The sequence below is a fragment of the Chrysemys picta genome, chromosome 14, assembly GCF_011386835.1.
Source record: "Chrysemys picta bellii isolate R12L10 chromosome 14, ASM1138683v2, whole genome shotgun sequence".
Taxonomy (NCBI): domain Eukaryota; kingdom Metazoa; phylum Chordata; order Testudines; family Emydidae; genus Chrysemys; species Chrysemys picta.
In genome coordinates this window covers 7,140,398-7,163,893 of record NC_088804.1, presented here as the reverse complement: position 1 = coordinate 7,163,893, position 23,496 = coordinate 7,140,398, and the positions used below count along the sequence as shown (strand labels likewise).

Sequence of the window (23,496 nt, the reverse complement as noted above, 5' to 3'; positions counted from 1 at the left end):
CCTCACCATCCACTTTAAGACCAATGCTCTCAGGGAAGAGCAGGGGGAAGGATTGTTAGAGGCACAGAGGGGAGTTAAGCACCCAGTTCATTGGCTGTATTGGGCTTAGAGCACCTCACTGCCCTTTGTAAGTCTCCCCTAATATCCTGTTTCCTAGTTGACGGCTCCAGCACCTGTCACCACCTTTGTTTCCATAGAGTGGCAAAGCTTTGTAAATCCAGCACAGCGCTCGTGCATGGGGGCTCGGATGTTGTGGGATATGCCAGGAAAGTTTGCTCCGTGCCAGCCGCTATAGGCACAAGAGAACATAAGCAGCCGAGAGACTCAAGTGGTTGAACCATTTGAGCTTTAGAGCATTAAACCAGCTTCCCTCCTCCAAACAAGCAGCCTGTTCTTCCAGAGAAGTCTGTTTAAAGAAGCAGACAGACGCCCTCTTTGCAAGTGGCAGGTTTATTTAGAATTTGTGCTCTCTGGACATCACTCATTTCTTCATGGCTTTAGCTATAGCAACGAGAACGAAGAGGCCGGCTATGATCAGCGTTACCAGGGCACCAGGAATCCACAGCTGTGGCCCTAAAAAAGAAAGCAGTTACATTACTGGTTCTTCCTTGTGATCCTTAGTAGAGAGCCTGCCGCTGCAGTGGGCCTGGGAAGGTGGGGGTCACTTCTCGTGACATGCAAGACCCACCATGGCTGCCGCTCTCTGCACCAGTGAGTAGGACACACTGCATTGCAGCAAAGACACTCAGCCCATAAGACCTGTGTACTTCAGGGCTGTCTCTGAATTGGGGCTGATTTTTAGCCATTTGAGTTTTAGGTAGATGGCTCCCAAAATTGGGAGTTTTCAAGGCATTTTGTGTGTGTATATATACACACACACACACACACACACACACACACACACACACACACACCCCTTATTACACTCCTAGTCATCTCTTTGTAATGTTCGCCAGTGCACATTAATGTAGGATGGCTTCAAATGTTACAGCACCCTCAGGTACCTTGGTGTGCATCAGCAGGGTCTACACAGACCAATTCACGCACAGACAGTGTGCTTTAGAAGTCACATCCCTGTAGTCTGCATTACTGCTCCGTGTAGACAAGCTCTTTAGGTACAAATCACCATTTCCAGCGTTTTATTGGATAAACCGAGATTGTTTTTTGGATCTGGATGTTTCATCGGCATTGGTCAGTTAACACCAAAAATCTGAAGCCCTGATCTTAATCAGTCCCTCGCTCCTAACATTTAGGGTCAGATTCTCTGGAGAGCCCAGCACCCACCAATTTTCAAAAGCACTCAGCATGCGGAGCACCAAGCTCTTGAAAAACCTAGCCCTTAATCACTCCCTCCCTGGATTCCACAGGCTTCCTGCCATCAGCTCCCCTCCTCCAAGCCATTCCCTGATCTTCCAAGTGACTCTGTGCCGTGGTAGACGTCTGGCCTAGGAGGAGGCAGATTCGGTGGGGCAGACTAGGCTCTCTGTACACATTCTACATCTTGAGACTTCTAGTCCTGCAGAACACAACATAGGAGCATTGAGATGTGACAGGCAGAAAGACCCCGAACTGCCACATTGCAGGGGAGAGATCTTAGCAGCCTCCTTTAATGGCTATATGTAACAGGAGGCAAGTGTGATTGGACAGTTCCTACTCAACTGGCTTTGTACAGTTATCCAGGACAGGACATACGTACCCCAAAGGTCCTGCAGTTTTGTCCCCGACTCAGCATTCCGTGCTCCAGAAAGGGGAGAGGCGAGGAGATGGATGGGTCCATAAGAGACAATCTTCTTGTAGTCCTCCTCAAGTGCCCTCTTGCTCTTCGACTTCCTGGGACATTGCTGTGAGCGGAACAGAGGGAAGAAAGCTAGGGCATGGGGCAGGATGGGACTCTTGCTTTTTCTTCTCCTGTGCTGTGTAGGAAGAGCCCTTCCTCTGAACATCAAGCCCAACTTACTGGCAGTGAAAAGCCTCCACTTGCATGGTCCCAGGAACCTTCTACAAGCTACGGGAGATATTTTCAGTTCATTTATCCAGCAGCCAGGCAGACCAACAAACTGGATGGACCCAGCTATCATTAAAGGGGAGGTTAAAGTAAAAGCCCTCCATAATGTAATCCTGGAGCTCTGAGGGAATGGAGAAGAGGCCCTCCATCACTGGGCAGCTGCCCAGTAAGAGGAAGCAATGTTGTGCTCGGTTCTTTCTGGAAGCAAGGAGAGCCAGAGAGCTGCTGAAAGAACTGGGGCAAATCTGAGACCCAGCGCAGACTGTCAGCTCTTTGGGGGCAGGGCCAGTCTTTGGTCTGCGTTTGTACCCTGCCTAGCATGGTGGGGTCCTGGCCTGGGACTACAGCTGCTAGGCACTGTAGTAATGCAAATAAATAACAGACAGTGATAAGGGCCCTTAATGGGGCCTCAGTCACTTCTGCAGAAGTGCTCTCATGCGCAGGTCCCACAAGGGAAGCAAGTCTTAGAGAGCAGGTCCAATTGGTCCTTATTGTTCAGTGACAGTTCCACAGGGAGAGGCCTGTAGCCAGCCCTTAGCTGAATCCAGTGTAGGGTCAGAGCAGAGCCCTCAGCCGCAGCTAAGGCAGCTCAGAGGAGAAGACTCCAACAAGTCCCGCTCGCAGCGCGGGGCAGAGGGGACCTCACCTTTGCACAGGGCTCGGGGCCATCGGGGAGGCACAGGCGGACTCGGCAGTGCAGGAACACCTCCGAGTAGTTGATGAATTGGAACATCTGGAAGCTGAACTTTGCCACGGTGCTGTTTCCGATGCCATTGATGTACATCACGGTCTCATCACGGGGACACCTGCAGGGGGGGGGGGAAGGGAGTCCAAGAGCCAAGTCAGGCTGGGGAGTTTTACACCCTGAGATGCCAGCAGTGCCAGTGCAGCGCATGGTCTTTCAGTGGAGAAGGCTTTGCCCTTGAGATGTCTGGCTTTACGCAAGGGGGTCAATGTAGCTGCCAGACGCAGTCTCGGGTAAAGGTCGGGGACTTTTAGAGGGAGGAAGGATGCCAGCATTGACGGGAAATGGCTTTGGACAAAAATGCAGATTTGTTTTCAAATCAAAACTGTTAGCCCTTGTTTCTCCCCTCCCTCCCCACCAATTTTCCTTCCCTTCCCCACCCCCTGGAAGGACCAGGGAAAAAGAGAAACAGTAAGACTTGCACGTCTCCCCCTTGGAAGAATTTCTTTTTAAATTTGAAACCGAGAACAGTTTCAGGTTTTTCCACAATGCTGAATTCTGACCAGCTGTGATGTCTGGGTTAATTCCGTATCTGAACTCTGCCAGGAAGCCGCTTCCCCTTTACAGATGATACGTGATGAGCAGGAAGCAATTAAGGTGAGGTTTCCTTCAGAGCAGCAGTTGCCCGAGTCTGTGTGCATCTCTGTGGGGCAGGGTGCTCCTTGTTCTACCTGGGAGTTTCATTGCCAAATCACTCCCTGCCCATAGATGGGGGAGGAAAGGAATGGTCTTTGCCCAGTCCCACCTTACAGCAGCAAGGAAAGATTCTCTTCCTCCCAACAGCCAAGGAAGTGATAACACCTATATAGATCAGTAGATCTCAAAGCACTTTAAAATAGTATCCTTTCCCGGTCCTGCTTTGTACAGGGGGAAACTGAGGCACCGAGCGGGGTAGTGACTTGCTAAGGTCACCCAGCAGGTCATTGGCAGAGCTGGGAATTGAATCCAGGTCTCCTAAGTCCCAGTCCAGTGCTCTGGCCACGCTGCCTCGGATGAAAGGCTGGTGTATCAGATGCTGCATCAGTGCCTGGGGGTTATGCATCATCATGGCATTGTGGGGCTCTCTGCAGTTCTATTAGTGGTTTGCGTGCCCACAGCTCAAATTGCTTTAATTGGGTCACTGTTCCCTGTACCCAACTTCTGTTCATGTCCCCTGCAGGCCTGTGCCCCATAGTTTTAACTACAGTCCTGCTAGACCATGTGCTGGCTCACAAGCTGCATGGGACAATAACATGCACCCCAGTCCTCATAGAAACGTAGGGCTGGAAGAGACCTCAAAAGATTATCCAGTCCAGCCCCCTGTACTGAGACAGGACCAAGTAAACCTAGATCACCCCAACAGGCGTTTGTCCAACCTGTTCATCACTGGAGGTTTTTAGGAGATTCCACAACCTCCCTGGGTAACCTGTTCCACTGCCTCACTCTCCTTATCCATGCAAGAGAACTCAGCAATGGGCTTATTTATATTCCTGATGCTCTCTGGAGAGGTAGCTCCATTCCAGAATCTGGTCAGGTTGTGAATGTGACCAGAAACTCATCCTTTTTTGGGAGTCTTAATTTCCCACATCCTCCTCTGGGACACGAAGCTACATCTCAGAGTAACACAGACTAGAAGCTCTTCCGGGTCCAGGCTGCCTTTTGAAATGTAGTTCTACGAACAGCTGTGCAGAGTTACCAAGAAAGCGACCATCTCTGCCAGACTTTGCAGTGGTGTTTGTACAGCACCTGCCACAACAGAGTCCTGGTCCATGGGGGGAGGGGGAGCTCGATTACTATTAGGATACAAACAACAAGGAAGTTACTCGGGACAACTTGCACAACGCAGCTTTAAACCAAGACAGGTTGCGTTTATTGCATGAACACCAGAGCACACTACAGTGGTGGCCAACTGGCCCATGCCACAGTACTGCCAATCAGTGGACCTACCACCCATCGGTGCTGGGATGGGGGAAGAGATTGAGGGAGCGAGCACTTTCTCCCACAGATATGAAAGATGAGACATGCTCAGGAGAGAAGCCGGCTTCTCTTTTGTCGGGCCTTCTCCCCAGAATCATTTTGGGATCTGAGCATCTCAAGAGGAGGAGTGACTGTGATCTAATGAGGAAGTGTGGGAGGAAGAGGTGGGTTTTGCACTGAGCTCCGCATGCCACATGGTTAGTGGTCATTTACATTGCTCTGCCAGGCAATTACAAAGTCTTGACATGGCTCCTGTGGTCGTAGCCAGCCAGTGAAGACTTGACAGCTTGTCACTCCCGTGGAGTGGTCATGGCAACCTGGACCTGGACTCCTCCCCTCCCGGAGTTACCTAGCATCAGGGCCGGTAAAGCACATGGCTTTTCCCCCTGGCGAGGAGCCTGGGGGGAGCTCAAACCCCGCCGCTCTTACCCCTTCACAATGAGCTGGTGCTGCATGTCATGGCTGGGGTCCGCCGACGGGGTGGCCCAACAGTCCTCGACGCTCAGCAGGAAGTACCGCACCTGGCTCTGCCCTTCCAGCTGCAGCAGGATGTAGAGGAACTCCGACAGGGGGAGGGCCGGGGGCTGCTGCCGGTAGGGCTGCAGGTAAGCCGAGGTCTCGTACAAGGCCATGGTCACGTTGAACTCCCCCTCTTTGACCACAAACTTCACCAGCCTAGGAGGAGATCAGGGAGACCAGGCCCAGAGTTAGAAAACGGCAGGATGGAGGCGGCCACCAAGCATCCAATTGCCGGCGCTTGCAGACAGATCCCCATGTGCCACCAGCTCCTGCCCACGGGGAAGCCCATCTGTTGCCCTCCTTACAGCCAGGGCCCCATTGCCAACCTTTAGCAAGTCATGCATAGTTCGCTACCTGCCCTGTGAGATTGGAAAGAGCTGCCTCAGTGGCTCTTCTGCATAAGAGAGCAGCTCCCATCCAGGCTGCCCCACTGGGGTATCGAACAGCGACATCCGAGAAGAATGCCCTCAAGACGTCTCCCAGGAGGATCTCTCCCTGACACACACCAAGCAGCGGGGAGTCTGATGGGGTCCTGCCCCCAGCTCACTTTGTGAACTGCAAGCCAGTTTATTTGCAGTGGTTGGGCAGATAGAAAGGCAGGAATCGGATGGCACACCCCTCTGGGAACGTCTCAGTTCCCTGCAGCATGTGCTACTGAAAGCACAGGCCCCTTCAGGCAAGCTGTCCAGTGCAGCAGGGGGCCGGAAGGCTGCTCCCAGCCAGTCCAAGTCAGGCATTTAAGGCCACTTCCGTGCAAAGTGAGGGCAAAGGATCTTGATGGGACATAACTCTCAAAGCTCACCAGCACCTCCTGGTGGCCTGGCTAATCTTCATCTCATTGACAGGAGCTATTTTTACAGCTGCTTTACATCCTTCAATGGCTTGTAAATATGAGACCCCTATTTTTAGAGGTGCCACACACCCACTGCTCTTATCGGCTTCAGCTGGAATTGGGGGGTTCAGCACCACTGGGGATCAGGCCTTAATCAACCAGCTTCACCAGTGAAACTCCGCCACCTGAGAGCTGAAGGGGGGCAGCCAACGAGCATTTAGTATAGGAGGGAAATGCCTGTCCAGAGGAGAGAGAAAGACCAGCAACTCACGTGTCGATGGCAGTAAGGGAGAAGGGCAGCTGGACCACCCGCTCATAGGAGTAGATGCAGGAGAAATGCACTCGCACAAGGCTGCTTCTGGAGATCACGCCCGTGGCCTCCATGTCGGACTCCATCACGTTGGTGTAAGACACGTGTGACCTGTTTTGCTGACATGGGCCAGAAAGAGTATTTAAGTCCTGTCTTCATGCCAGGAACACGTCTCTCTCTGCACTCAGCCTGGCTTACCCCATCCTGCCCGCAGCAAGGTGGTCAGGGACCCAGTCAGAGCTAGCTATAGGTCAGATAGCATAGGCAACGCAGCAGATAGAAGGCACTGCCTGTTCCTTGAGGCTTCCACCCAAAGCCCACAGCCATCAGCTTGTATGCACAAACAGGCCTCTTGTTCTGGGGGGGCAGCTGGAAGCACCCAAGCACCCATGGATTTCAGCTGGAATTTTTGGGTGCTCGTCCGAAGAGGCAAGTCTCAAGTTCAGCCTTTAATTTGTGTGCCTCTCTCGAGGTCTGAGCCATGAAATGGCCCAGAACAAGTCATCTGTTCCCCATTAAGGGAGATCTCTGTATTAAGACAGCACGGTATGTAGCAGATTGCTAGTGGTATGTCTGTAGATATGGTTTAGCATGGAGCACCAAAACAGATCTAGATGTTGCCCACAGACCTTCAGCTAATCTACACCCCATTTGTGGCAGGGTACAGAACCCAGGACCTTGGACTTGAGAAAGAGCCTCCTATATCTTGAGATTGAGGAAGATCTCCATTAGCTGGCAGAAGGAAGGCTCTTGTTCTGCAGTCCAGCCACCAGAACGGGACACAGTCCTGCTATGACACGGAAAGTTGGCAGCGATCACAATATTCAGGGCCTAGCAGGCCTATTTGAATCGCTAACCTAACCGATGACTAGTGGGGAAAGGTCCATGAATAGTCAATGGATCGGTTACATGAAACTGTTGAAGAGAAGATGTGAGAAGGAGACCAAGTCGGATTTAATTTAAACAGAAAGCATCTGCTGATACCATTCAAGGACCACTCAGATTAAAATAATGAGGGGGGGCGCGTCTGGTCTAAAGCAGGAAAGGGACTACCATTCCCAATTCAGAATGGAATAGAATTAACTCTTTCTTCCCCACCAAGGACTGGTTGACTCAATAAGAGGCGTTAACCCATATTCGGTCTCCAAAAAGGGACTTTGTTTGTGCAAAACAATTTCCATTTGAATGCTCTTCAACTTGTTTTGAGTCTTTTTCCTTTCGTATATTTCAATCAATAAAAAGTTCTAATCTTTGGCATTTGCACTGCTGTGGTAGCCATGCTGGTCCTGGGACATTAGAGACACTAGGCCGGTGCGGTAATACCGTCTATTGGAAGAAATTCTGTTGGGGGGAGAAGCTTTTGACCTACGCAGGTCTGAAGAAAATCTCTGTATAACTTGAAAGCTTGTCACTCTCACCAACAGAATTCGGTCCAATAAAAGTCTCTTTAATAATCCGTCTAGACACAAATTGTCTAGAGTGTTTTCCATGATGCTAAGCGGGCGGAGGACTCTGCCTACCAATTCCCAGACCTTGGTTAATACTATTGACTGTAGGATTGTGACTGGGTTATGTTAACACCTTTAGCCCATTTATTCCATCTTAATACATACAACAGCTGCTGGAAAGACAGTTACTCTCCGTTGGGAAATAGAAACTCAGGACTCCCATACTCTGCTGAAGTAGCCAAGCACTGCCCTCTCACACCCCAACCAACAACTCAGCGGAGGTCCAGAAAGAATCATTGACTATGTTAGATGGTGTACACTAGCCACCATACCAGCTCTCGAGAAGACTTCCATTTAGAGCTAGGAGTTAGGTACTAATGCTACGAGGCAGAAATAAAACAGAAGAGCAGAAACACCCCGAACCCCTTCACCACGGTGTCTGGTCTCAGAATGGCTTCCCCCTCCTAATCAGAGACACCCCACGGAGCCTTTACCTGAATCACTGACCCACACAGGGTATGGTTCTCGCCCGTGAGAGTGGCTGCAAAGAAGATTGCTCCATCCTCCTCCTTTTCGGAGACCTTGCAAGCGCTGTTCTTCAAGTGGACCCGCGCCAAGGGGATTTTCAACACTTCGAACACTTCCTTTCTCACCATCATCTTCATGTGATCTTCCTCACACTGCAGCTTGAGTACCACATCTGGGGAAAAAGCGATCTGCAATAGCCGTAAGGAAGAGGCCTGAAGGAGCCCCACGTCAGCTATGGTGACACCCAGCACCGGTATACAGAGAGCATCCTTCACTTCACTGCTGGCCAAGTATGATTTTCAGAGGCCTGCAAAGGATGCTGGGTGGAAGAGATTGAGAACCCACATGAATCCAGTGGGAGCTTCTCTCTCTCTCTAGTGGTTAGACACCAAGAGGTTTCCAAGTCTACTGCTCAGCCTCCAAGCTGAGGGACGTGACCTTTTAACGCCGGACAGCAGAGGGCTCACACTTGGATCCAGAGGTGCTACATTTAATCCCCGTGACTGATGTCTGTGCAGTCAGTACACTACAGCACGATCACCCCGGCAAGCCCGATGAGGCTGAAGTGCTTCCGCTTCGGACCTTCGTCTAAAGCAACTTTTTGGGGTCACTTTCCTCGAGGGACACTTGACTTTGCTATGCCAGAGTCCATTAGTGACCAAGGGAAGCTATGGGATGCTACTAGACAGTGGTTCTTGGGCTTCCTCCTATTGCGAGGCCCCTGGAATGACAGCATTGCAGTCTCCCCACCTCACCCCACCGCAGAAGTGTCCCTTGCTTGAAACATGAGGACAGGTTTAGGATTAAAGGGAAATGAACTCTAATACAGTGCTACAGGCTGGAGCTGCTTAGTTACAAGAAGGGAGGGCAGGAGGGCCAGTAGTTTCCTTTCCCTCAGTGCAGGGCTTCACATTTCTTAAGGCCAGATCGCCACTGTGACGCTCACCATCCTCGAGTCTGAGCACAACTGAAGGGACTCCAGAGAGCAATTCCCAACAGAGAGCAGCCAAGCAAAGGGCTAGCAAATCCTCTCAGTTTGCCCAGTTTTGTTCACCAAGAAAGCCTTGGATTGGGCCATAGCCAGCAGGAGCCATCCTAGCTTGACTGATAGAGGTTTCATCTCTGCAACCAGAGCAGCTCCATGCACCCCTTGCAAGTGCTGGGCCGTCTGTGATCCACAGACCAGGGTAGCGTGGGAAGGGTTAGAGACCCACCCTTCCTCCCCATGTCCAGACCCCCACTGCCCCCCTGAAAAGTCCACCCACCCCACTCATTGTGCAAGCGTACACACAAGTCACATCACAGGCCCACCCCTTTTTGCACCAGAGATCTGCTGACTCCCACACCATCCCCATGAAGTTGTTCCTAGTTCAACAAATCCTTTCCTCATGTCAGCTTATAAAGGCACTCACCGGAGTGCAAAAGTCTGCCCCCCATACTTTCCAAGTGGCTTGAGTAGCGCTCACAACTGCTAGAATTGACACGTGTACCCCAACCATGCCCAGTCCTACCTTGACAGAATGTCCCAGTGAAGCCAGCCTTGCAGGTGCAGTTTGGTTTCTCCTCAACTACCCGGCAGACTCCCTGGTGCTTACATGGGTTCGGAAAGCAGAATCTCGGGCTTCTCTTGGGACGGAGGGCAGCCTCTTCCATTCGGCCAAGGGGCTTCTTCAGATCAGCTACAGCAGAGGGACGTGGGTATGTTTAAGTGCATCGCGAATAACTGGCTATAGTAAGCTACAGTTAGCCTGTCTCTAAGTCTGAGTCAGTGCTCTGCTCGGCCGTGAGGGGAACGAGTTGCACTTATTTAGAGTCACTGCTTAGATCCCAAGAGAACTTTTACATTAATGGCTGAACTGCCTTGGGACACTACATCTGAAAGACAATGCCTCTTCAGTGCCTACCAAGAGGGAGCATTCAAGAGTCTGCACTTCCCCTTGTTCGAGCGGAGGAGGTCATTAGCATCCAAATCTCAGTGTGATGAGTGGCTGCTCTCAACTGGTACAGGAGATGCAGAACCTTCATCTCTGGCTTGGCAGGTAAAAAGCTTCCTGCTGACAAGAAGGTGGAAAGATCCCACTTCTGGCCCCAAAACTTTGGCATCCTTAGCTGGGGTATATGTGTGCACGCGCTCTTCCACCCCCCAGCCACCCAAATGCCTTCTGCTCTTGGGAGAAGTGACCAGTGCTAATCTTACTCTGGATAAGTAGCTTGAGCACATTCCCAGGTACAGGATTTCACCCTTCTTGGCCTCACTATTCAGCCTCACCCCACAGCCCAGTAAATAAAGAGACTCACTATTGTAGCTCTCACCCCCAGGCAGCCAGAGAGCAGCGAGCAGCAGCAGGCATGTCACAGTCACTTCCTGAAAAGCAAACAGACTCTAGCTTATTTTGCTGTAGCCTCTGGAAACATATACAGCCATGTAAAAGTCTTCCTGTAGCAGTAGAACGTGCTGACATGTTGAACCTATCTAGAAGGCAAAGACAATATTGACCCACTCAGAATACTCCGCATTCCACAGCAAGCATTGCTTTCCTGGGTTTTTGAAGGAGTCTGTTACTCTGACCATCAGTGCTACTAATTCTAATTTGGCATCTCCTGGTCTCCTTTGTACCCAGATGTGTTCTCTGTTGTTATTTTGCCTATCACCAAAGGCCTGAAGGGTCTGAGCAGCAAAACCTTCCTCATCAGCCAGCCTACAACATACAGGACAAAATCTGGTCCTGCATTAAAGTGGCATCGCCAATAGGGCTACTTCACTGGGCTTGAGGTATCAGGGTCCCCAACTCCGAGGATATGCAGAGAAAAATAAACCCGGACAAGTGACTACAGGCCAGTAGTAACAGCTGAGCACTTGCCATGAAATCACACAGGAGAGGCACCAGGGCAAACAGAAGAGGAAGGAAAGAGTTGTTCCTCCTTAGGAAGTTCACTTTCCACTTTAGAGAAGAGTTATAATTAAAGTGGTAAATTACAAGCGGAACAGCATCTTCCCTCAGATCCTTTGACATAGCTAAAGAAAGAATGTGGCTTTGAAGGGAACGTACATTTATATCACAAATAAACAGATAAAGGACAAGAAGTCAAGGCCGCCTTCCGCTCCCCAGATCTTACACTCCCAGCTGTCTATTGTAACAGTTTGACAGAGAAGGAGCCATCTCATTGGCGAGTGTGCTAGGAGGCAGTGCGGGCTAGTGGATAGAGGTCTGACTCCATTGCCCCCAGTCATTAACAGCAGGGACAATGCAGGTATACGTAGTCCCCATCCTGACTCAGCAGCATTTTACACCTGTTTTGCCCTCATGTTGTCAATGTCTGCACAAGGCTAAAAATCTAGAGAAGTAGGTTCTACTGTCATCTCTGCCACTGACTTAGGAGGAGACTTTGGACAAGTCACTTGACTTCTGTGCCTCACTTTCCCCATCTGGGAAACGGGGAATCATTATTAGAGCTCTAGGAGATCTATGGATGACAAATAAATAAATAAATGGAGATATCCTATCTCCTAGAACTGGAAGGGACCTTGAAAGGTCATCAAGTCCAGACCCCTGCCTTCACTAGCAGGACCAAGTATTGTTTTTGCCCCAGATCCCTAAGTGGCCCCCTCAAGGATTGAACTCACAACCCTGGGTTTAGCAGGCCAATGCTCAAACCACTGAGCTATCCCTCCCCGTGAAGTCTAGAAGGGTTGTTAGTGCAGGACTTCTACAGCACTGAGGTAGGCCAACCTCTAGAGAGGCTAAAAGCGCTAGCAGTAAATAGCTGCACTTCTTGCATCTGATTCCCCCACTGCCTTGCACCTCACGTAGCCATTTATACCTCAGCAAAGTAGGTATCAAATGCTACAGTTCTGGTGTGATCGCATTTTGCACTCACTTTGCCTAAAGGTTAATGGACTTGACAAGGAGGGGAGACTGAGGAATCAAGACCCGTTCTCTGAAGGGAGAACATGGCTACACAAGAAGACATTTCGGAAGCCCTACCAATTGCTTTCAGGAGACAAGAGAAAGACAGTGCTGCCCTCTTGTAAGTTACAATCTAGGAGGAGAAATCCACCACTTCAACAATCACAAACAGAGCCCTGCAGTCCCTGTTTAAAGTTGAGATTTCATGAGCTTTTCTCTACTCACCATTGCCAGACCTGCATACCCTTGCTCACCCACAGCTGTCCACATTTCTCTTTGCCTTGGCCTCGCAGTGCTCTTTATATCATCTTTCAACAGCTGATTCTCCCCCACCCCTCACACTTCCCCAGTGATTGCATCAGTGCCAATTTAGCCTCCTGTCATTGCTGCAGTGGTGGAAAGGATTCACTAAACGCCAACCTTCCTATTAGACCGCTCGTCATAAGCACCGACACAACTCACGGCTCTGGGAGCTCACTAATTAAGAGAAGTTTTTGCATTCCTCCCCCCCACACACACAAATCCTTTTTAATAAGACTAGCCCCTTTCGGATGGGGCTGCTCTTTACACAACAATAAGAATATGAAGACCCCACACAGACACAGTGGGATTGAAAACCATATTTACTAACTGGGCACATCTATGCCAGCTACACACAGCTTTCATTATCCTTCTAGTCCTCATGGTTGTGATGAAAAGCTTGAACACATGATGTGAGCGAACCTTAAAGTTCAGGAAACAGAAAGCAAAGAAAAAAAGCCCAACATGTATTACTATAAAAAATGTGATTTTTTTTTTTTTTAGACAGTCTCATGATTTTTGCACTCAGGGATCCTATGTGTAACTGCCGTCATCTTGCGCACTGTTAGGAACTGACCCCTGAGCTCCAATAGCTGAAAGCACGAACCTCTACAGCTGGAGTTAAAGGACCAAGACCCTTGTCCTGCAGTGCAAACACCCTCACCTTTAACTTTAAGCATGTGAGATATCTCACTGACTTCAACGGGACTACTCCTGTGAGTAAAGTTACGGATCTGCATAAGCTTTTGCTAGAGCTGGGGGCCTTACATTTTGCAAAAAAGAATCCAAGTTTTTGCCAAATTAATATTAACAGAAATGTTTTTCATAGATTCCAGGGCCAGAAGGGACCACTGTGACCATCTAGTCTGCCCCCCTGTATAACACAGGCCAGAGAACTTCCCGCAGATAATCCCTAGAGCAGATCTAGAAAAACATCCAATCCTGATTTTAAAATGGTCAGTGATGGACAATCCACCACAAACCTTGGTAAATTGCTCCAATGGTTAATTACTCTCACTGTTAAAAAATGTACACCTTATTTCTAGCCTGAATTTGTCTAGCTACAAATTGCAGGCATCGGATCGCGTTAGACCTTTCTCTGCTAGACTGAAAGCCCATTATTAAATATTTGTTCCCCATATAGGTACTTACAGACTGTAAACAACTCACCTCTTAACTGTCTCTTTGTTAAACTAGATTGAGCCCCTTGGCAAGTTTTCTATTCCTTTAATCATTCTCATGACTCGTCTCTGACCCCTCTCCAGTCAATTTGATTTATTCATATTAAAATATCAGTGCAAACAGATGTTAGTTTGGCTGGAAACCCAAATCCAAATACTGCAGGATGTTGCCAGTGCAGGAAGGAATCCTGACAGTAAAACTGACTAGAGGCAAAGGGTGAAATTGACTGGACTAATTTCTCAATCCAAGTGAAATGCAAAAGGTGAACAAATGCATCAATGATAGAAAACAAACATTAGGGCTGAAATTTTCAAAGGCTGGGTTTAGCACAGGCTCAGTCAGTGCAAATTGGCCCACGCTTTGAAAATTTGCACCTAGATTTTAAAAGATCTTTCCATTTTCAAAACCTCCACAAGTTCCACAGCAAGGAAACTGGTCTTGCTTAAACTGCCAGTCCCAGCCTTACTCTCTGCCCAAGGAACGACTCCTGCCCAAGAAACTACAGCTCCCAGAAGCCTCAGCCTATGGAAGGCGGTTGCCATGGCGAGGGAGCCCAACAGGTCTGGGCGAGCGCAGGAGAAGCTGGTGAGGCCGCTGTTTGCAGAGGGGTGGTTGGGTGGTTGGGTGGGTGGTGAGAGGCACTGGGGTTGTCTCAGAGGCGGTTGCTCTGCAGTTACACCCGGGGGCACTGAGAGATGGAGAACAGCTGTGCGCCTGTGTGAGCGAGGATGTGGATGGGTGCAGGCAAGGGGTGGGGATGCACTATGGGGCAGCACAGGGGACCCCCGGGGAAGGGGCGTCCCAGAGATGGGAGCAGGGGCATGCCCGGGAGGGCAGGGGCCAGGCAGGGCATGGAAAGGTAGGGCCCAGGCCAAGGGGCAGGGAATCAGCCGAAGGCAGGGAGCATTCAGCAGAGGCAGGAGAAGACCCGGGAGCTTTGGGAAAGCGAAAGGAGGATGCTGGGACAAACTCCTGCCTGGCACGAGGCTCCAGTGGAGTTGTTATACTTGGAAGGGCTGAATTTGGGAGGAAAAGGGGTCATCTGTCCGTCACAGGAAAGCAAAACCAGAAAAGCCCAGCGCTCGTGCTGCACGACCCTCAGCAGAGCAGGGGTCTGCGTGGGGCCCGATGAGGTGACCGGGGGCTGCTCCCCCCCAGATCACATGGAGCGCGTTTTGAGAACAGAAAACCAGGCCATTTTTCGGACTGTGCCCCCAGGGGAGGAAGGGGTGGGCTGGAGGGGGGACGTGAAGAAGGGAGGGGCTGGAGGCTGGGCACTGTGGGAGCGTTTGGGAGATGGAAAGGGGTCTGACTGGGGTTGCTCCCGATGAGTGGGAGGTTGGGCTCCTTCCGTCCCTCCTTGGTCGCTGCAGCAAACCAGGCTTTAAATGCAGAAGGAACAGTGTTAAACATTTGCACAGGGCAGTGATTAAAGGAGCTGGAAAGAGGAGGGGGAGCTGTGGGGAGCCCCCCTTCGCCACACTAAGTCCCGTCTTTAACCCCTGGTGCAGCGCCTAGCACAGTAGGGTCCTAATCCCTGACGGAGGCCCCTAGGTGCTGCATCAGTGCAACTAATCAATACAAACACTAAGAGGAAAGCTGGGGCAGGGTGAGGAACAGGGGGAAAGGGAGAGTTTCACACACACAGCGGGAGAGTTTGACAAATCTTAGTAAGGAACCAGAGACATACAGCCATGCGGTTGTCAATGGGACGAGCTGGTTTGCTCCGGCTGGATACTCCCCTCTGGCTGGCTGGCTGAATGTAGTCCAAAGCCCAGGGCAGGGAGAGCTCCAGTGAATGGTCCAACGTGAAATCACCCCTTCCTCTCCACCCTTCATGGGCATTTCTGTCTTATTTCAGTAAATCTCCTCCTCCCGCTGTCTTCGTCCTACGTGCCATTCCCGCTGCCAACCAAAACAACCCCAGATAGAGAGAGCGCTTGCGTCTCCATTTTCACTCCTTATCTCCCCAAGCCCCAAAACACACGTTGGGATCAGGGTGAGCTTAAAAAACAAAACAAAAACAAAAACCAAGCCTTGGAGATACTTCTGCTGCTCTGCTGTTTATTTAGATTTAAAAAGTCCCCGCAATGTACCGCCCGCCTCACAGCACGCTCGGCGCCCTCAGCACAGACTTATCCAACTGAAGGACAGCACATCGGAAATGGCTAAGAGGAAATCCTTTTTCACCAATGGACAGCTAGTTTGTGGAACTCCGTGCCACAAGATAGCCCCCAGGCCAATTGTTTAGCAGGGTTAAAACAAAAGGAGTGGACATTTATATGGATAATGGGAACCTCCAGAGTTGTCATAGTAAGGATTAAAATGACTAGGTGTTTTGGAAGGGATCTAAACCTTCATGCTTCATGGCAGCAACCAAGTTCTAACTCAAGAGGGTCAGGAAGAAATTCCCCTACGGGCAGGTTATTCCATAGCTGCTTACTGCTGGCCATTGCTGGAGACGGGATACCAGACTAGGTGGGTCATGGGTCAGTTCTGCAGTTCCTGTGTTTCTAATCCATCAAAGAAGCAGCAACCCTTTTGCTTCCCCACTCCCCCAGCCACATCTCACACTAATCAGTAGTCAGCAGGCCCAATATGGATTAAAATCATGCCCTATACTACATTTTTCCCTAAGAGGGAATCCCACCCCCAGCCAACTCTGCTTTCCTCATTCCAAACAAATCTATAGGCAGAGAATAAAAATGTTTCTCTGTTGCCCTTTCTTACCCTTTTAAAATAACCCATGTGAGTGCTTCTCTCCCAGCAGTCCATGAGGGAGCAGGATGGAAGTCCTGCGAGAGCATGGGGAAGAGGAGGAGGAAGAAAAGAAAGTCTTTGTGATTAGTAATGAACTCCAAGACCTGGAAGAGAAGCTGTCAGAGATCCAAGTCCATATCCCAAATGTTGTACCGTAAGTAGGAATCTGTGTGTGTGTGTGTGTGTGTGAGAGAGAGACAGACAGACAAGAATACATGACAGACTGCATTTCTGAAACAGCGAAGATGAAATCCACTCTCACCAATGCACAGCTAGATTATGGAACTCCGTGCCACAAGATAGCACCAAGGCCAATTGCTTAGCAAGACTTTTAAAAAATCCATTTAGCTGGATAATGGGAATCTCCAGAGTTACCAGAGTAAGGACTAAAAAGACCAGGTGTTTTGGAAGGGAGCTAAGCCCCCATGCTTCATGGCACAAGCCGCGCTCTAACTGGCTCTCTACATTGCATTTTTCGTGTGTTCCCCATTGGATCAGGTATACAGAGATCATAGGAAGATACTTACAGGCCCACTGGGCTGTGCAGCTCACTTGCCATCACTGGGAGCAGCTTAGTCGGGTTTCCTGCCCTCCTGTTTTGAATTGTGCACTTTTCAATATGACCCCAAAGTTATTTAATTTGCACCAACTGCTGGGAAATAATAGAAGAGAGACCCTAGTGGTTCTTCAGACAGGATTAACCCATCTGAATCTCACTATGTTCATTATCCGTCTCTGTTTTGCCTCCTCCCACCGCATGAAGTGAATTTGACTGGAGTTCCATCGACACCTCCCAGTTACCAGCCTCCTACAAGACGAATTCTGCCAAGGAGCAGATGCTGCTGCAACTAGGTGACAATTTCCATCGACAGTATGCGCATCTCTGCCCGGATCGCCAGCCACTCTTCCTCCACCCCTTAAATGAGTGTGGAGTGGAGGTAAAGGAACATCTGGAGACAGGGGTGTTGGGGACAACCTGGGTTTGCTTTCCTTTGATAGCATATGATATGGACTATGTACAATTCTGCACAGTCATTTCTTTCTTTCTTTCTTTCTTTCTTTCTTTCTTTCTTTCTTTCTTTCTTTCTTTCTTTCTATGCTGATTATCTTTTTATTCACTTGCCTGTATTTTTTACTGCAAACATATTTTAGTGGTAGAATTGTCCAAGGGCCAGTCCCATTTGCTCCCTTGCAATAGACACAACCCGTGCTGAAAACCCACCAGTTGTACAGTCAGTGCCCAGGTATGCACCGAGCACCCCAGTTATACCCCCGTCCTACCAGGTGTAGTTCCACAAAACCAACTTCACACTTGACACAGCAGTTATACACACCAACTGTACACCTATCGCACTGACTGTACACTCAGCGTACAGTACATTTGGGGAACAGAAAAAAGAAGTGAATCAAACTAAAAGAAATACCTGAGTCTAAGAGATCAACTCTGAAGACCCACAATATGCTCAGCCCTCGAGCTCGGGCTGAGGCACAAAGTTTAGATCCAGATTTGGATCTTAGTCTGAACCTCTCCAGATGTTGGGTGTTCAAATATGGAGTCCTGTTTGGGCTGGTTATAGAGACAGGCCTGAGCTGCAGAGCTCGCATCCAGTTCTGGGCCTGTCTCCCCCAAGTTAAGGATGGGCAGATCCAGCATTCAAAATTTTTACTGACAACATGCCAAGCACAACATGTGGAAGCTGGAAACATACAAGCTTTCTATGAACCGTGGCTGCCGGATGTGTAACAATAGGTGTGAGGCTTCCCTAAGATTAGAAGATAGCGGGGAAGGGCCCAATCCAACCATGGGCATCTTGAACTCAACTCCCATTGACTGCCCTGGGAGCTGGCGGTCGGACGCTGCAGCACTCGATCCTAGCTGCAGTTACCCAGGTGCTGAAGGCTTCATGTCCAGGTATATCCCATTGCTGTAGTCCAGCCAGGAAGTGGCAAAGGCAGAGGACAGACAGAGACGTATTTCAGAAGCTGTGGTGAGACGGCCTCTCTGCCCACTGTATTTCCCATCTCAGAAAGAGTCAATAGTAGAGCAAGAAGGTTGATCAAACGCTTGCTATATTGTAGAGAGTTGGACATTAGCTCTGGCCAGCTGGCCCCGGAGTTCCTCCCTGTCACCTGCTCTGCGTGCCGCTTTCCGATGGATTCCCCACCGCGTAGGGCTAACCAACATCCTCTTGCTGCAGAAATTTGTGAGCACCACAGTGCGCCCGACCCTGCAGCCGTACCCGGAGCTGTATAATTGGGACGGCTGTGCCCAGTTCGTCTCTGACTATCTCACCATGGAGCCCCTCTCGTCCCCCATCACGCCGGTAAGAAATGGATACTTCCTTTGAGTCTTCCAGTTGCCCCCCTTGGCGCATTGGGAGTCCCACATCATTAACAGTAACGGGTTTCTCATCAGGGTATCACACTGGCACAACCCGGGTTATGGGGCTGTGACGAGTCTCGCCCTTTGACCCCTCCAGGAGCCCCCTCCCCAAGAGGGCCTGTTAAGAACCCTTTCTTCCTCCTTACTCAGGCAAAACTCCCATTGACTTCAGTGAGCCCTGTGCATGTGCATTATTTGGGCACACGACCATGTTACAGGCATGATCATTTCCCAGCTGCTGAGTGGAGACTCTGGGCCTCCCAAACCTGTCAGCCTTCCCAAGCCTCCAGCTAGCCTACTGGTCCTGATCCTGGTCTCACCCACAACCATGTAGCTCCATTGAAGTGGGCGTGTACAACGGAGATCAGCTGGTGGCTCATTGCATGCTAAAGCATCAGGCTTCCCTTCCAAGGACCGGGAGGCTGCTTGCCTTGGAGAGGAGGAGCATGTACAGGGACAGAAGCTGGTAGGTCTCGGTGACCCGTTATGAGGCACCTCGATGGGATGTTGTCTCAGCTCCACAGGAGACTTTGAGGCGCCCTGACAGAGGCTTCCAGAGGGACTGGGAACACGGTTAGAGATGAAGGATCAGATCCTTAGCTGGGGAGGATCAGCGCAGCCCCACTGATTGCAATCGAGCCACGCTGATTTAGACTTGCTGAAGAGCGGCCATAAGTTGTTCAAATTGGTGTGGGATTCAGCAATCAAATCCTGACACTTCTCTAGCTCGTTGTACTGACAGATCTCATAGAAAGTATCATTATCTCCATTTAATGTATGGGGAAACCGAGGCACAGAGGGGTGAAGCGACTTGCCACGGTTGCACAGCAAGATTCCAGGTCTCCTGGCTGCCAGCCTTCTGCGCCATCCATTAGCCCACATGGCTTCCTAGCAAAGGAATCTACAAAGGAGAGAACTCTGGGGAAACAGTGAATTTGGGCAGAGTTATTTCACATGCAGGGACCATAGATACAGGGAATAAACTCACAGGGAACGTGTGGGAACCAGAGGGCTCCGTTCTCTCCTACATGCGAGTCCCATTGTAGTTCTGCAGCGCCTGGCCCAGAGAATCTCACTGCGTCTGAGAGCCTGTGCTTTGTTTCTGGAGAAGGAGGGGATTCGAGGGTGGAGGTAAAGAGACCAAGAAGACGGGAATAAGACTTTAAGCAAGGAAACGTGTTTGCTCTTTAAAGCCCAGTTACCTCCCCTCCCCGACCACAATCCTGAAGTACCAAAGGGGGAATTGCTTTGGCTTCAGCATGCTCCTGTGCTCCCTGCTGATCGGTGCGGGCTACGATGCCTACTGTGTGAACGGTTACGCCACCCGGGAGATCTGCATGATGGACGAGACCAGGGAGGTGTGCCCACTGCTGGAGAAGTCAAAGGAGGTGAGGAGCCCAGCTCACTGGTTCTGGCCAGTCAGCCACAATGCGGTGAGAAGGGCCAGGCATGCTGAACGTGACTGGCGTCCCATAGGTCTGTGACTGCCTTCTGTTTAACACGCTCTGGTTCCGACTGGGGGCTCCAGTGTAAAAGGTCTGAACCAAGGGCAGTGTCCATGCAACTGGTCTTCTCTACGCCTGGGTGATCTGCTGAGTTCTTTTCCATGTCACTCTTCCACTGAAGAGGCCTGGTTGGACTCTCAGAGTTTACTGAACCCCAGATCCATGAAGTACTAACCCACAGAATGTTAAGGGAGCTGAGCACCACGGGGTGCCTGTGATCTGCCTGTCCTGTGGGCTCCTTTACATCCCTATTGTATTAAATAATATATATTGGAGATATATCTATCTCATAGAACTGGAAGGGACCCTGAAAGGTCATCGAGTCCAGCCCCCTGCCTTCACTAGCGGGACCAAGTACTGATTTTGCCCCAGATCCCTAAGTGGCCCCCTCAAGGATTAAATTCACAACCCTGAATTTAGCAGGTAAATGCTCAAACCACTGAGCTATCCCTCCCCCAAATAAGGCTCTGTAGCCCTCTGCTCTTGTGGTTGCAGGTCCTGAAAGAGCCCGTGAAGGAGAAGATCAAGAAGTACGCAGTCAAGCCCCCACGGGACCTGCGCAGCAAGTTTGAGCTCCAGCAGGTGGCCAAGAAGGAAGCCGATATTGAAGCCGCACAGAAGAAGAAGCAGAAAGAGGAAGAGGAGAAGGTCATGGTGAGTAAATGTTCATGTGTCTCCATCTTACTCCGAAGTCTCAGCAGCAAGATCCCTGACACAGCTAGTGACCGACTCATCAAGTTGCTAGCCACCTCCCATCATAGAATCATAGAAGATCAGGGTTGGAAGGGACCTCAGGAGGTCATCTAGTCCCACCCCCTGCTCAAAGCAGGACCAAACCCCAACTAAATCATCCATCATTGAGCTGTGAGAAACCCTCAGCCCCCACTGACTTCAGTGGGCCAGTAAGTCACTGTGTGTGTCAGCGAGTATTTAGCCTGGGAAAAGGCAGCATGAGGTAGCCCTGAAATATGTGTCAATATACAATCCCTTACACCGCCAAGATTTTCAGATGTTAAGTTAAGCTTCACAACCCCCTCCAAGACAGATGAGTAATATTAGCCCAGTTGTGTGAATGGGGAAACTGAGGCACAGTGCCATTGGGCCCTAGATTTTCAAAAAGTATTGACTGATTTTTTGAGACGATGAACACATGCAGTTTCCATTGACATCTACTGGAAGTAATAGTGGAGGCTCAGAGCCACTGAAAATCAGGCCCTAAACATCTCAAGTTGGACAACCCAAAATGGAGGCAGGCAAAAATGGTGGCCGCTTTTGAAAATTTGCCCCTAAGCAGCTTGCAAAGGGGCACACGCAGAGTGGCAGAACGGGGAACAAACGTCAGGGGCTGGATCCTCAGCTGGTGTAAAGTAGCATCGCTCCGTTGACCTCCGTGGCGCTTTGCTGATTTTCATCCCTTGAGGATCTGGGTTCGAGGAGTCCCTGATTCCCAGCCTCATGCTCTGTCCCTGGCTCAGTGCCACCTCACTGACACTAGCACCATGACTGACCTAGTGCATTCTGACTGCTGTAGAGACAAGGGGGCCACAGCTCAGCAGAGAGCAGATTGTCCACACAGACGTACGCTGTATAAACAGACAAGCTGCTTCAACGAATGAACTAGTTACTGGCCAGCTTTGGTTTTCTTTGGTACCCATAACAGTAAATAGTGACCTGGCATTTAGCAAGCTGATTAACTGGAAAGAATTCCAGCTGATATAAAGAGGGGATGTGGCCAGAACTCCGGGTTCCATTGCTGGTTGTTCCCACGACCCACTGAGTGACCTTGGGGACACACCATTTCCCCGCTCGGTGCCTCAATTTCCCTACTATAGAACGGGGCTAATGCTACTTACCTACTTCACAGCGGGGGCCGTGAGGTTCCATTAATCAGTGTGGCGCCTGGAGAGCCTTGGCAGAACGGTACCAGAGACGGGCCAAGCACAATTGTTGTTGTGTTGGATTATAACTTCAGACCATTACTCTGTCCTGCAGGAAGCGGAAAAGCCAAAGCCGGACCCTTTGTACGGGTTACGTGTCCACGCCTGGGTTCTGGTGTTGTCGGGGAAGCGGGAGGTGCCGGAGAGCTTCTTCATTGATCCCTTCACAGCACACAGCTACAGCACCACCGACGACCATTTCCTCGGCATTGAAAGCATCTGGAACCACCAGAACTACTGGGTCAACATGCAGGATTGCTGGAATGGCTGCAAGGTAACGCTCCCCTTTGAAATGTTCCTGCCCTGCGGGAGAGCGAGCAGTTGGATTCGATGGCATGGGGCAAATGGAGACCCATGTGGCTGCTCACATTTCACTTGCCATCCCTCCCCCTTAGCTCTGCTTACACTGGCTTTAGGTCCAGAAGTCAGAGCAGCTGCCCCCCACGCCAGCGTCTGAGCCAGGGTGTAGGCCTGGGCCCAATTCACCGATGCTCTTTGACCACTTTACGTTGCTGTAGCCGGTGGGATGTGCCTGCAAAGCTACCATTATATATATATCCAGCCGGCAAAGCTGGTGCGTGCCCCCTCCCTCAACAAGGGCCCCATACAGGGGGAGTTCCAGAGGCACGTCAGGGATAGACCGGGATGGGAGGAGACGTGGCGAAGGTGTTTCTACACCCTCGCTATTCCCCAGCTGCAGCAAAGCCGTGGGGCCACGCCAGCCAGTGCACAAGTTAGAGCGGCCCTCGGGAATCCTCCAGCTGTCACCAGGCTCCCCAAGCTGCTTCCGCTCACTGGTGCAGTGTTGAACTGCGTCCAGGGCCGTTAGTGAAGAGGTGCAGCCCTTGGGCGTCTGACAAGCTGCCAAAGTGGCCATGGACAATACCAAGAGGAGGATGTTGGACGGGGAAGTGCTCTGCAATTGTGGGGCCTTTTTCCGTTCCTCCCTGGTCGCGCGCATCCGGGCAGAGTTCCACTAGACAGCTCTGAGGAGCAGTGGGCACTGTCCGGGGTTCTGTGCTCGGTGTCCCCCTCTGGATCCTTAGTTCTGAACCTATGACCCCTACTCCCGAACCTGTTATTCCTTAGTTGTCCCCCGTCTTCACTTGAGTCCCGGGTCCAGTGGCTCCTCCCCAAAGGTTGGGGGAGGGGTCTTTACACAGGGGTGGGCTTGTGCC

General features: G+C 50.6%; 2 protein-coding genes across 4 annotated transcripts in view; one reads left to right on the top strand and one right to left on the bottom strand.

Annotated features, from left to right (window-relative positions):
* Positions 1-434: 434 nt before the first annotated feature.
* On the bottom strand, positions 435-15,878 carry LOC101934571 (uromodulin-like). Of its 2 annotated transcripts, none has more exons than XM_065566860.1 (9): positions 15,424-15,878; positions 10,642-10,708; positions 9,855-10,022; positions 8,310-8,515; positions 6,329-6,486; positions 5,136-5,381; positions 2,652-2,811; positions 1,697-1,841; positions 435-573 (listed from the first exon to the last, which is right to left on the bottom strand). In XM_065566860.1, the coding sequence occupies exons 1-9, from the start codon at positions 15,427-15,429 to the stop codon at positions 482-484; spliced, it is 1,248 nt and encodes a 415-aa protein (XP_065422932.1). In that variant the 5' UTR covers positions 15,430-15,878; the 3' UTR covers positions 435-481. The 2 variants fall into 2 exon arrangements, with proteins under 2 accessions (XP_065422932.1, XP_065422931.1); XM_065566859.1 differs by lacking the exon at positions 15,424-15,878 and adding an exon at positions 12,477-12,598.
* DRC7 (dynein regulatory complex subunit 7) overlaps positions 14,243-23,496 on the top strand; it is a 26,610-nt gene continuing 17,356 nt past the window's right edge. The window contains exons 1-7 of one of the 2 annotated variants that reach the window (XM_065566858.1): positions 14,243-14,318; positions 16,504-16,647; positions 17,257-17,431; positions 18,692-18,817; positions 20,070-20,264; positions 20,877-21,035; positions 22,374-22,592. In XM_065566858.1, coding sequence (XP_065422930.1) covers positions 16,520-16,647; positions 17,257-17,431; positions 18,692-18,817; positions 20,070-20,264; positions 20,877-21,035; positions 22,374-22,592 — 1,002 coding nt within the window. In that variant the 5' untranslated portion in view covers positions 14,243-14,318; positions 16,504-16,519. Of the gene's footprint in view, positions 14,319-16,500; positions 16,648-17,256; positions 17,432-18,691; positions 18,818-20,069; positions 20,265-20,876; positions 21,036-22,373; positions 22,593-23,496 lie in introns of both variants that reach the window. The other variant, XM_065566857.1, reaches the window with a different exon arrangement.